We start from the raw sequence: 13,984 nt of genomic DNA, 5'->3' as shown, positions 1-13,984 counted from the left end.
GTGAAAGACAGAACATAATCCATCATCCACACAAGTAAAAAGCAACACGCTGTATGTCAGAGGCTGTTAAACTGCATGGTGCTTGTATTTTTAGAAATTTTCTTGTGGGTCTTTCAAAATCTCTCCTTGCTACTACTTCATAGAAATAACAAAAGCATATCTGAGTTATTTTCCACAACATGGAGCTTGAGGTATTACTGACATGTTTTAACTTTTGTTTTTATTTAAAAGTGGAATGGACGGCATCTAGGACTGCTGCTGTAATAACCACAAAACCACAGCTGTGCCAAGCAAGAAACTGCATGGTGGTTGTGAATGTCAACACATCAACTAAAGCCTGTCAAAGCAGAAAGACAACAATTGAGGTCTTAATTAATCACATTTGGAAATGTTAATTTTGACTTTTTTGCTTGTCATTCATTTAATTCATTCATTGCAAATGATAATCCTGAAAATATACTAGATGTGCACAGGAAATGAAACAGGTATTACACTGCTTTGTGTCTTACTGCAAACAAAATCAAGTCCAGTAAGAACAGGATGGCAGGTGAAAAGTGCAACATAACATTATTGCAAGTTGAGCTTCCTGTGGGATTTAACACACAGAAATGCAGAAAAGACAAATTAAAAATAAATAAAACAACTGATTTAATTAGCATAATTTTTTTTCTTGTTCCAAGATATAATGCAGAACATGACATGAACATCACAGGAGTCCACCATCTTTACCTTTCGTTTACGAGGTATGGGGTCCTCAAACATGAAGTGTGTGCTCTCAGTGACATCCTCACTAATGTCATCACCATGGGGCGAGAGCAGGAAGTTCTTGTTGGTATCATTGGACAGAGGTGGAGATGGCGTGGAGGGCACCGATTGGTCACTGGCATCCCAGCTCCAGTTTCCACTGGTGGAGCTGCTGTAGCTAGCTGACAGAACTTCTTTCCAAGCCCTGTTAGCTGGCTCTGGGACTTCAGTTTAAAGAAAACACAGGGTTAGCCTCAGATTAACAGAAACACAGCATAGATATACACATGTATGTGTATATGTATGTATGTATGTAACACGCGCAACACAGTTTCAATCCACTAGGCAGGACTACTAGACATATAATATTTTAAAGCCTTATCCCACAAAATCTTCTATGCACTTTGGCTTTTTTTTTTTTTATAAAGCCAATATCCAATACTAAACATTTAGGACTCCATAATCACATTGGCCCATCCTGCCTTTTGACTGAGACACAACAGAAAAAAACATTTCAGCAGAGTAATGCCACACATCCGTTTTATATCTCTACAACTGCCTCCTATATAAATGACTGACAGTTAAAACGAACAAGCAGCGATAGTCAATTTGTGTATGAAGATTACTGTACTACTTTACAGAATTGTTGAAGTCCTAGAATAGCAGATATCTCTATGACATTTGAGTTAAGTGGTGAATTCAAAGATTCCAACCGTCATGCCCTCAGCAAGATTTTCTTTTAAATAAACCTTACCTCAAATATCAGTCTCTGTCGGGGTAAAAATAACCCTTAGCATGATTTGAAGCAAATGTCCTTGATTTGTTTAATACAAGAGATGAGCCCATATTTGATAGAGTAGCTTCTACTGAAGAAGCAGCTAGTGTGAGTTTAGATGCAGCTGACAGTGAAGTGGCAGTGTTACCTGTGGATGCACTGGTAGGGTAGAGCACCAAAGGGGATGTGGACAGCGAGGTCAGGACGGTGGCTGCCATCACCTCCTTATCAGCATGACCTGAGGGCTTCCTACAAAACACACAAATCTAGATTGACCAGACAGGCATCTAAAACATAATAATAATTTATGGAACATGTTCTTTTGATTTTTGATGTAAGTAAGGGAAAGTGGTTTTATGAGAAGCCTGGCCTTGTCCCAGAGAAAAGTAGAAACCCCCTATAAGCAGCAGTCCACATGTAGACCTGTGTTTACATTGACAGTAAATCTGCAATATGTGAGTGTGTGCTTGTATGAGGGTGTAATGGAAAGCCTCAAAAGAGAAGAGGGATGTGGTGTATTTCTGCACAGCTTTTGCAACATCACCAGAGGGAGAGAGGTGAGTGTTCCTCCCTTTTCTGCACACCACAAGTACACCACAAGCTGAGCAGTCCACTCTGGGCTTAAACTTTATTTATACTGCCCACTTGAACTGGCAGCGCACACACAGACAAAGTGCACATATACATACACACTGGGCTCAAGGAGTACGCCTTGGCATTGCATATTATAGTAAAAATATAACTGAGCACAAAAGTAATTTGTGCTGTCCAGCAATGGAGCACAAATGTCTCTGCTTCCCCAGATTTGTTCACCTTTGTTCTTGTTGTCCTTGACAGTGAAATACAGGGAAAATTATTCAATGCATGGCCAAGAACTCACCCACACACTTGTGCACACACATAAAATTCTCATGTAAAATGCCCAAACTCTTCGTTGGGCAGCATGTGCTATTGTCCAAAATACATTTCTAATACTGTGAAATGTTAGCATATGAATGGACAAAATAACACACATGTACTGACAAAAGTAGAGACAGACACAAAAACTCATACACAGAGATGAACATGGTCTGCAGCTTTAAGAGATCCTTGTCCCGCCCACGGACTTCTCCACTACACAACCAGAGTAAACTGGTTTGAGGCTTTCTCTCAGCCAAGCCCTAAACTCTGGCAGAGATCCACTGCGAAGTCTCAGTTCACACACACACACACACACACACACACACACACACACACACACACACACTTAAACACAAAAACTTTACTCTTGTGTCCACAAGCACATATTAAAGTACACTTTAAATAAACAAGTGCACATGTACCTGCTCACAGACATACTATCAGAGTTGACTAAATTTAAAAACATTGTGTGGCACAGAAAAGATTCAGTGTCAGCTCCCACGCTGATGAGAATGTGTTAGATATAGAGGAATGTAAGTAATATCAAGGAATCTGACCATTACTGTGGCGTGTGTGTGTGCGCACTCAATGCAGGCAATTGGCAAAAGAGTTGTGTGTAATTATAAAATACCAGTGTGGAGATAATCACAGTGTGCAAAGAATAATATCCACACAACTAGAACAGAAGACATGCCGCAAGGAGAAACTAGTAATACACATATGCACATAGAGATGCATAAACAGGAACACAATTTGGACAAGAGATAAAGAGATAACAAGATTAGCTGTGTCCTGTTTCAGTCATTAGCCTTGTTTCCAGCACTAAGCAGGGTCAGCTAGGGACAGGTTTTTGATTTATGGACCTCTGTCTATTATAAATATTTTTTTCTGCTGTTTTTCTCATTTAGTTGCCAATATGGACAACATGTTGTCACCATGACTTTGGAGATATAGAATATATGTGTTTGTAATCCTGATATATTCCCATTAAGCCTGCCTGTGGTGTTAAAGGTATACCAATAGCATACACACACATGTGTTTGGGTATGTTTATGTGAGCGTGCATGTGTGTGTATGCGTGCATATGAGAAAGTTCAGGAAAAAAGTGCAAAAAATGGGAAGAATATACAGCGTAGTTGATTCCAGACTTAACTTTCTAATTCACTCTCTTTCTTCTTTCTCTTTCACTCACTCTCTCTCACACACACACACACACACACACACACACACACACACACACACACACACACACACACACACACACACACACACACACACACACACACACACACACACACACACACCATTAATACCCATGACACCACCCCCCAATCCACCCTGATTTCCTGACATTGAGTTTTTTCCTTCCTCTGCTTCCCGGCAGAACCATGATATTCCGCAGCAGTTTCATTATATCTGGGACGAGTGTTTGTGTGTTCTGTGTGTGTGTGTGCGCATGTGTTAAGGGTGGAATACAATAAACAGACTTTCTCTGAGGGCCAATTGTTGATTGACTCTTACTGTCGCTATCACATTGACTATGACATCAATTTTATACAAAGTCATAGGCAGATCGGGGGAATATACAGCCATCATAAAACCAATTTACACAGATAACTGTGCTGACATGCCTGTTCACTGCTTACTCTGATGAGCACATCAGTGCTCACAGACACTGTAAATGACAAAACACTCTACTGCTATCACTTCTTGTCTGACTGTTGGTGAGAAAACTATGGAGCTATTAAACTTAATGCAAGTGGAGGAGGAGACTGCGTTGATGCGACAGTAAATCTGTCTGCATCTTCTTATGCAAGGCTTTATTTTGGAGAAGGTTAAACTTGGGTTGGCTTTATTTAGCGCCCTGAAAGAGGCCACCAGAGAGCAGCGATCGCAGTCAACAAAGTTGGTCAGTGTGTGTGTGTGTGTGTGTGTGTGTGTGTGTGAGAAGAGTTTTTGGGTGTCTTGGTTTTGGACTGTCCAAATTTAAATGTTTACAAGAACTTTTCAGTCTAACCATAGTATATTAATGGCATGTAGTAAATTTAATGATAGCATGATAAACATAACAGCCCTCCATAATTTATTCAGATGAACGTGTAGGCACATTAAACTCACTCTGCGGTAACTGAGGAATTTAAAGTACAGTGGCGGCACCACTCACAATCAGCACCGTCAAATTTACAGACCCCATCATTGACAAATGGGTTTTATGAGACAGGAATATTCCTCAATGGGAAAGCCCCATTATACTCATGTATATATGAGCAAGAACAAACATTTGTGGATCTTTCTGGCTGGAGCACTTGGCATATATAAATATAAGCACAAAAAACACTTCCTATCTCCCACATTCAATTGTGCTCACTCAGGACACACACCCTCAAACCTTCCTACCTCCCTTCATTTGTATTGGCTGTGCCTGGGCCAACAACCCTCCCCTCAGGCAGCCGCATAACACATGGGCCAGCTTAAATCAACAAGCCAGGCCCAGGCACATACACAGACAGAGAGAAAGAATAGGGTATGATACACAAGAATGAGAGAGAGAGAGAGAGATATGAGAGACATGAGAGACATGAGAGACTGGCCATTTGAGCCAAGATACAAGTAAAAACAACAAGCTAAGAGATTAAAAAGGGGGGAAGTGATTTATGTCCAATCACATGGGAGCACGTGTATTGTGTGCATTGAAAGGTTAACTTTGTACCATCATTTCATCCAAAGTACAGTAAATCAAAACGAGTCCAGGCACAGACTGAGCATTTTTGTGTAATGATTTTAAGGTTTCAATTTTTAAAACTTCCAACATTAGATTTCCGCACTGCAACATAAAAAATTACTTTGATACTGCAAATGGTTATGTGATGCCACCATGTTGCTGGTTGGCACCAACCCCCCTCAGTACTATTGTGGGTTCTCTGCTGTTGTTGGGGAGACGATGTAGCCTTCCCTCTATATTTAACATGGGACCTCTGCTCTAGTTACCAGCCTAGAAGAAATCCCCAGGATCTGGCTGTTTGGGCTGTTTATAGAACATATTGCAAAGCCCAGTTGCAATCTGGACCAACTACCACAAAATACACAAAACAATTTCAATAAACGAGGGCAGTCAGGCAACAAACATGGCTAAGAATTTCACGTTCATTGGTATGCGTATCGACTTTCATGACCGTTTTTTTTTCCCCTTCTATTCTTCCAAACCTTTATCAAATCACTCCCCCTCTCAGGATGTGCATTCCACCTATTTGGCAAAACTAAGGCTGTACTTACCAGAACATGACGTCTCACTGTCCCCCCCCACCTTGCGCCAAGCTTTTACTGTTTGTGAAAGAGCAAACTATGAACATTTTGTAGGAACCACCCAAGTCTCCAGGTACAGTAGATGATAAGACTTTTAGGATTTAACTGCTCTGAGTATATCAGGACGATTTGAAGCTGTAAGGCGTCTAATATGATTACGGTTGCTCAAGTTTTCAATGGTGTACACTGAATCCTGGAAGTGATTGCTTCTATCCAGTATTAGGGATGTAACATTGCATTGCGGGACAATTAAAGATTGTGTGATGACTCATATAGGCCTTCTCTGGCTTTATTTGATAGGACAGCTTGAAGAGTGGAGGGAGAGAAAGGCACAGAAAGAATAGGGAATGACATGCAGCCAATGACACCATCTGGAATCGAACTACCTTTTCCAAAGAAGCACTTGTAGGCTCCTATTTATGGGGCACCTGCTCTACTTGCTATGTCGCAGGTGCCACAGATTATGCCTTTTTTTTTTCTTTTCTTTTTTTTAACACAGCAGAGGGAGTAATCTACTTTTGAGCTAACTGGTTTGACGTCACGTAACTTTATGTTCAATGCTGTGTTTTTGAAATGGAGGATGTACTGAAAATTTCAGTTTAATTTGTTAATGATAATAATATATGTTTTGTACTTTTTATATATTTATATGTATATGTGTTTCGACAATATGCATTAATTGCAAATTTTGCGTTTTGCTTTTACCTTCTCAGAAATGTTGAGGTTTTGTTTTTTTTTTTTTTAATAATTTAAGGAATCATTTCTATTATTATTTATGTGCAAGTTCAGTCTGTGAAAACCCAGTCTGCGAACCCAGTATCGTATATCATATCGTAATGTGAGTGAAATGTTACTTCCCTATCAAATATGTTACCAAAATCATCTCAAAAAGAGACACTGGGGCGTGTTTTTACGCCTCTGTGTGAAACGTGTGCATAAGCATATGTGGCAGTTTTTTTATGTCGAAAGCGCTCTGTCCCTCAAATTGGCATGAAGATTGATGCATGACCTTGGTTGTTAAAGAATAAAAAAAAAAAACTTTCAAAAAACACTCTTGAGTCATGATTGGATACACATTCAACACACACAAGGTATTTCATAAATTTTTTTACCTGAATGCCTTTATCTCTTTTGAACACAAACGCAAATGCACACAGCAGCAGAGATGTGCACACCAAATATAAAGGTACTGTCATGACATTGACCTAGACTACCTTAGACAAAACATTCCATTATTCTTTTCTAAAAAAAATATGTTCACATCACTGAAGTTTAGTCCCTCAGAGAGACAGAATGTGAGGATGTCTGACAAAGGAAAAGATGGTAACCACAAAACCACAAGAAAATTTTAAACCATAAATTTTTCTATCACGTGTCCTGATATCCATTGCTCCCTTCTTGTTTCTTAACACATCAAAGGATCCTGATTTGGTCTAAAAGAAAATAGGTCAATGCAGTTTATGAAGACGAGCTGTTGTGTGTTATCCCATAGTATGCTAAATCATAGATAAAAAAGGCTTCTGAAAGTCCAGTTAAGACAAACTGGTATATCTTGCATAATAAGGTAATGTAAGAACTTGATAGAGATATTATAACTGATCAAGCTGTTGATGATTTTCAGCCTGCTGTGAAGGCTCGACATCTGCCCCATCCACCCGACTATTAATAGAACACCCACTGCTCTCCATCTCACATCCCTCTGTCACCCACCACGGTGCCTTAGCTCCTCTGTATTATGTAACGGCTTCTGTTGATCTCTCACTATGCTCTCACTGTAGGTGGTCAGTCAAGACTAATAGTAAACAGTCCCCTAGATCTTGCACAGGTTTGAATACAGGTCTGAATACTGCGAAGCTTTGATCCCCATCCACTATCTGGATGGTGAATCTGGGCGTGTTTTGATTCCTACCATGCCGTCCTTGAACAATGTATGTCAAAGCTATGGATGTAAATAGGATACTCTGAATCAAATTTTGTTGTCACTCTAAGGTCATCAATGGTGCATCTGTGCAAGCATCTTCAAAATTCATACTGTTCCGTTGATGCACATGTTGTCTCTTATGTATGTCCCCAGGCTCTGAACCCCCTGGAGAGGGAGAGGCTGTTACGCAGGAGCTGTCTCTTAAATGTGGGCTGTGAGAGCAACAGCTATTCAGTCCTGGGATAAAAACCCCTCTCTTTCTCTCTCTTGATCCTGATGTGTAATCTGCAGCCTTAGGACTAAACACAAACAATGGCAAGCTTTGTTTTGGCAAAATAATAGCGGAAAGAATAGACAAAGAGCAAAGGGCATGATTCTGTCTGTGACTTACCTCCCATTTCTTTGTCATAAAAGATAGAAACAGAGCAGTATACACATGCACCTTTTCAATTCCAACAGCAAACTCACAGGTCAATGAGAAGGGGTTAATCTGGGTGTCATAACCTGTATGGACAACCACAAGATTAGAGTTGAGCTTGTAGAGCACGTTCCATAGTGAGAAAATGTTGACACAGCATAAGCAATTAACTGGTTGACGACAGAGTAGATGATGACGTGCACGCCATGCCCACATCTTGTGGAAACAGCTAGACGTGGGGAAATTGTGGGTCATTATATTCGTAGAAAGCCATAAGAACAGCCCTGTGTGCGCGCACACACACAGGTTGAAGAAATCTAAATGTAATTCCCTATTAGCTTGCACACACTCACATGGCTCTTCCTGGATGGACCAAATAGAAAAAAATCATCTAATAATTCTTTAAGTTGCATTGGTTCACTCAGGGCCTATCTTCATCCTTCCTACTACTACCACACATTAAAATGAATAATAAAAATATTCCTTGCACGTCTAATACTAATTAACATCACAAGGTGCATGGAAACATTACAACTGAACCATAAAAGGAGCATTAATAGTTGTGAAGCTAACAATACACACCACCTTTAATGGTTTAGAGCATTGTGAACAGTGGCATACAACTCCTGGTGACTTATTTTATTACCCCACTGTCACTTCAGGCTACAACAAAAAGATTAACTTGTAGCTATAGCAACTGTGCTTGCAACTTCTGTCGTCTGCTCCAATAACAATGTTGTTGCTAGGGGAATGGTAGGCAGTCGCTCCGGAGTAGTGGCCTTACATTTTTCCCCTTTTCCACAGAGGGGACGCAAACAGGATAGGCTCCTCTGCCTAAAAGCACTGCTTCCTTATCAAAACATGTGTCCTTTTTCGTTTGAGTCATGAGTTGATGCAGTGAGGTAGAGAAGTCAGCCAAATAGTTGTTGTTCTTTTATTTATTGTGTCTGTGAAAAACATTTTTAAACGTATTTAACATATACTCGTATTAGATTTTCATGTCTTAATAATTCATCTTCCCTAGCCTAAACTGAGGTTTTACTTTTCCAGATTTATGAAGACTTGTCATTTCCTGAGCTGCATCTTCATTCTGTCCATGTGAACGAAAAAGAAACAGATAACTAAACTAAGAAATGAATAAAGCTTATCACCAAGTCTTTTCTATTTGATTTGAACACGTAAAGGAGCAATGATGTCACAACATGTACTGCTCTGAAATACAAACTATTCAAAAGTTTAACAAGCAGAAAATAGAAACAAATGCAACATAGAAACCAAAGTAAAAAGAAAGAAATTTTAATTTAAGCTTGTGACACATTGGAGAGCCTCAAAGTAGTCAGTTGTCTTTATTCAGTGCTCACAGAGTTGGTTCCTCATTTTTCACTTCCCACTCCTTCCCTTAACTGCTCTTGTGATTTGCCCTCCTGCCATCACAAGCCAGAGCAGGCCTTTGCCTAGTTTCCTGTGTTTTGCAAAAGCAAACTAATGCTGTTCCAAACCCAATCTGCTCTACTCATTCCCATGAAGCCAAATATCTGCAGGGCAGCGTCAGACAAAGACTGGCTAGTAAAATAAACTGATCAGTATCTTATTTCAAGAAAGAGAAAGTGAAGAAGCTGGTCAGACGATGAAAAGCATGGAAAAGTAAAGCAGAACTCGGCCTGCAGGCTTTGAAGCAGTGTGATGAAAACTATGGATGAGCTGAATCTTTTCAGACTCCTCCCACACAGACATGTGGGTCCAGAAGTAAATGTCTTTACAAAAAAGGTGTGTTTTGTTTAGATTGATAAAAGCTGAAGAGTCTTTTGATAGACCATGTTTAAAGACTCTACAGAGAGATGCAGGCACTCTGCTATGGCTCTATTGCAAATGTTTCTGCTGGTGTGAATCGCAAAGAAATCAATAGTCATGAAAACACATCAAAATTAGCTGTTTCGTAGTTTGAAAATACCAAAAAATGTAACAATTTTAACAAATTTAGCAATTCAGCCACGAATGAATAGGATTGACTGTACAAATCAGGCAGCGAGCACTATTACTTCAATTTACAGACCTATTGCCTTAGCTACGTCACAAACTGTGGAGAACAGCACTGTCCACTTCAGAATCTCAAAGGTTGCAGCCCACTTATTATTTACATGTAATCAGTAATTCATAGTTGCAATATACATTCTGTAGGTTATATACTCGGGGAGTTGATTTGGTGAAGTTATATATCCACATCAAATCACGCTGTTAAAGAAATGAATGAAAAAATAAACTATTCATTCATTCATCTTCTACTGCTTATCCGTTCCTGGGTCAGGGGGATTGCAGAATCATGCAAACTCCACACAGAAAGGCCCCAGGCCTAGGAACCGAACCCCCTACTTTCATGTTGTGGGGCAACAGTGCTAACCTCTCCTTGTCATGCTACTAGGGATGACCGAGTACATCACTATCTGTATCTATCACCTACATTACCTGTATCCGTAGTCGTACTTAAATCAGAAGTGGGTATGGCTTATACTGAGGTTTTATTTTAAAGCCTGAAATTGATATGGGTTGGTCGGAAGTTACTATATTTATTGTAAGCCTAAATATATTTATATTTACAGCTTAATTTGTATTACACCAAGGTAAGAAGAGTTAGCCAACTATAAAAAAAAACCTGACTCGGTGAAGAAACAGTGAGAATGAGAAATGCAACGTGGGCTGCATACAGCACCACCTCTGTTACAAATCAGGTTTTTACCCCATAAAGTGGGGCAGATTTTGAAATAATTGGGTTATAAAAAGCTATTTTAAAATGATGATGTAATAATGTGGATGTAGCCTAACTTTTTTCGCTCTTAGGTTAAATGATTATCCTACCGGAGGACTCAGGTAGTTGTAAATATCGATGTATGCCACCTCTGGCCATTCAGTGGGATTATTTCTCCATAAAAATCTAGGCAAACAGAAGGGACTATGAGAAAGACCCACATATGTGAGTTTTTCATTGTACCGTTTTTCTTTCGGTACAGCTAACATGTTAAAATAATCGTCTGACATGTTGAAATAATGTTTTAAGTGTACTAATGGAAAGTGTTTTTTAGATTGTGCTGCTGATTGTTTTCCCCTCCGGTGGGCTCGGCTTTCGCAGTATGATGCGTTGCACTCTTTCTCTATCATAGGACATCCTGAGGAGGATTTTCCTTCAGCCTGATATGGATATTGACTTGTATTATTCATATAGTACTCGTCAAAATTGCCATATCCGTACCAGATACTAATTTCAGCCAAGTATCCGGCTCAACCCTACAAGCTACCCAGGAATAAATATAAAAAAATTGAAATTTTAACCAGGTATTTAACAGTGAGTATGCTTAACAGTGCTTGTGATTTCTTGTTGGTGCAAAGCATTTCAAAACAGCACACATCACCTCCTGGAAAAGCTGTGTCAAAGTCCTGTCAGACGTCTGCCAAAGCTGTTTATAGTTACATACATGATCAACAGATGTGTCTATTTAAAGGCCCAGTAATTTTTTTTAATCATATATAATTCAAAGGAATATTACAATAATGTAAAGTATATAAATCAGTACATAGTGGTGGAGGCGAATGTGCCTTTCATTTCAATGCTAATCACGTGCATCCTTGTCTCTCCACTTGCCCATTCAGAGTGTACTGGCTATGGACTGGCAAAAAAAAAAAACAACAAAAAAAAATAAAAACCCAAAACATTAAACTCATCTGCAAAATTTTAAGTCTCCTAATGGATCTCCTGGCTCAGTGCCTACAAAAGCTGTTCACCGCTCTTCAAACTATCAGTGTTTGAACATTCCACAGGAGAAGGCAATGACACTGTTGGGAATAAGTAAAAGAAAAGGGCCCCTACATCATCCTGCAGTGCCAGCAATGGGGCAGTTAATAAGACAAATGGAGGCAATAAGAACACATTATGGAAACACTGAAGAGATGATGATTATGATGATGATGACTATCAACCTTCAGACAGAGAGCTGCTCTTCCATGAGATATCTGCGATATTAAACACTTACTCAGACCATACTGACTTATAGCTTTCTAACTCTATCTTTCTGTCCCATTACACACACACACACACACACACACACACACACACACACACACACACACACACACACACACACACACACACACACAAACACAAACACACACAAAATTTACAAAACATGTTGAAATATGATGTTTGGGTTTCACGACACAGGAAGAATACGGATTGTTTGTTGGATGAAACCAGTTGATCTCCCCTTTGAGAGTTGAGCATTTTTAAACAAGGCCAAACCTGGACAATGGTCAGAGTAGGGCAGTCTCTTTCTCTCCAATGGGCAAACAAGCAGATGGGAAAGCTTGCCAGACACAGCCAGCAGGCCTGGCTCAGGCAAAGTCAAGCCTTGTGTGACTGACTGTGACTGTGTTTTTTTGTGAGGCATGTCTGCAGCCAAGTCTCTTCATTCTCAGATTTATAGAGATGCATACGCACCCTAACCAAAAACATGCACACAGTTTTAAATTTTAATGGCAGACAAGAGTTTGAAACTCCTAACCTAAGAAAGTTGACTCTGCTGATTAAGACTATGTTATTTCACCAAAAGCCCTGCAAGATAAGTGGGCCTTTTGTCAATGAGTCAGTCAAGCTTAGCCTCACAGACGTTAGTTCTAAATGTTACGTAATACATCAATGGATAATTTCATAAACTATCTAATTACATTCATTTTTATCTCTATTAGTCTCAGTAATTGTCAATTAAGGCAGTTAGCATTAAACATCTCTAAAGAGTGGCTAATGCTGTTTGGATAGTAGACTGGAGTCTTATGTTAAGCTTGGGAGACTTCAGAGGATTAAATCAGATCCAGTTTCAGAAATGCCAACATACCACTACACCACATTCATTCACACAGTAAGACATGCAGACATGCACGTACTTGCCACCTCATGCCCCCTTTTGTGTGTCTGCATATCTAATAAGTCTGATCAAATGAAAAGGGACGTGACACCCTTGCTTTTACTGTTTATTTCTTCGCCCCCTTTCTTTTTGACTTAGTCCGACAGCTGTAAAGGACAAAACTGTCCCCTCTGAATTACTTTTCATTTGCTATAACCAACACAATAAAAGAAACCATGAATTTACGTTTCCTGTAACTGTGCAATATGTGCCACATGTTAACAACCAAGATGGGAGAAAATTAACACACTGTAAAAATCTGTCAGTATCCCCATGCCCTGGAACAACAAGTAGAAGGGTTCCTGGGGTTATTTGGGCAGTGATCAGGGATCTGCTTTGCACCTGACTGAATAGCTTCACACACTCAATGCTTTGTGCAGTGGCATGTTAGTGCTGGAAGCCACCACCACCACTAAGCAGGGATACTTTCTACCGCTCCCCAGGCCGGAAATCTCAACCTTATCTTGGCACCAGTCAGAGAGGTCCGGGGGTGTGTCTTTACTCCAGTTTAAAGAGAATACTCGGCTTAAAAAAAAAAACAAAAAAAAAAAAAAAACCCTTGACCAAAACATACAGACATTTGAATATCTTTACAAACAGTAAAACAAAGAATCAATTTAAAACTAAAGTTCCTCCAATCAGTCAGATGATTTATCAAACAACAAAAAAGGTGTATTATTGGAAAATATATCAATAATTTGCATAATTTGAAATTTATAAAATGCATTTTCCCCTACACCAAGACTTCTGTTACATCTTTAGTCACAAAGTCATATGACATCTTCAAACTATTACATCCCTACATACCTATGTAGGTGGGAGAGAAGACAAAGAGTAAACAAAATAAAATAAAAATACTCATCACTTCTACAGCTACTTTATTGCTTTTTACCTCCGGCACTGTTTGTTGGAGAGCATATGGACAAGTCATTATCCAAGACCACAGAGTTCCATTGTTAAGGATGTGCATATCT

General features: G+C 39.5%; 1 protein-coding gene across 2 annotated transcripts in view; it reads right to left on the bottom strand.

The window, feature by feature from the left end:
* Positions 1-13,984, bottom strand: part of slc2a4rg (SLC2A4 regulator) — a 35,995-nt gene that overhangs the window by 11,739 nt on the left and 10,272 nt on the right. For both annotated transcript variants that reach the window (XM_029507259.1, XM_029507260.1), the window contains exons 3-4: positions 1,668-1,768; positions 730-968 (exon numbers count right to left, since the gene is read on the bottom strand). In XM_029507259.1, coding sequence (XP_029363119.1) covers positions 730-968; positions 1,668-1,768 — 340 coding nt within the window. The remainder of the gene's footprint in view (positions 1-729; positions 969-1,667; positions 1,769-13,984) is intronic.

Source organism: Echeneis naucrates, chromosome 7 (genome assembly GCF_900963305.1).
Source record: "Echeneis naucrates chromosome 7, fEcheNa1.1, whole genome shotgun sequence".
In the NCBI taxonomy this organism is placed as follows: domain Eukaryota; kingdom Metazoa; phylum Chordata; class Actinopteri; order Carangiformes; family Echeneidae; genus Echeneis; species Echeneis naucrates.
The sequence above is the reverse complement of the archived record's forward strand: the minus strand, read 5'-3'. Positions and strand labels throughout refer to the sequence as shown.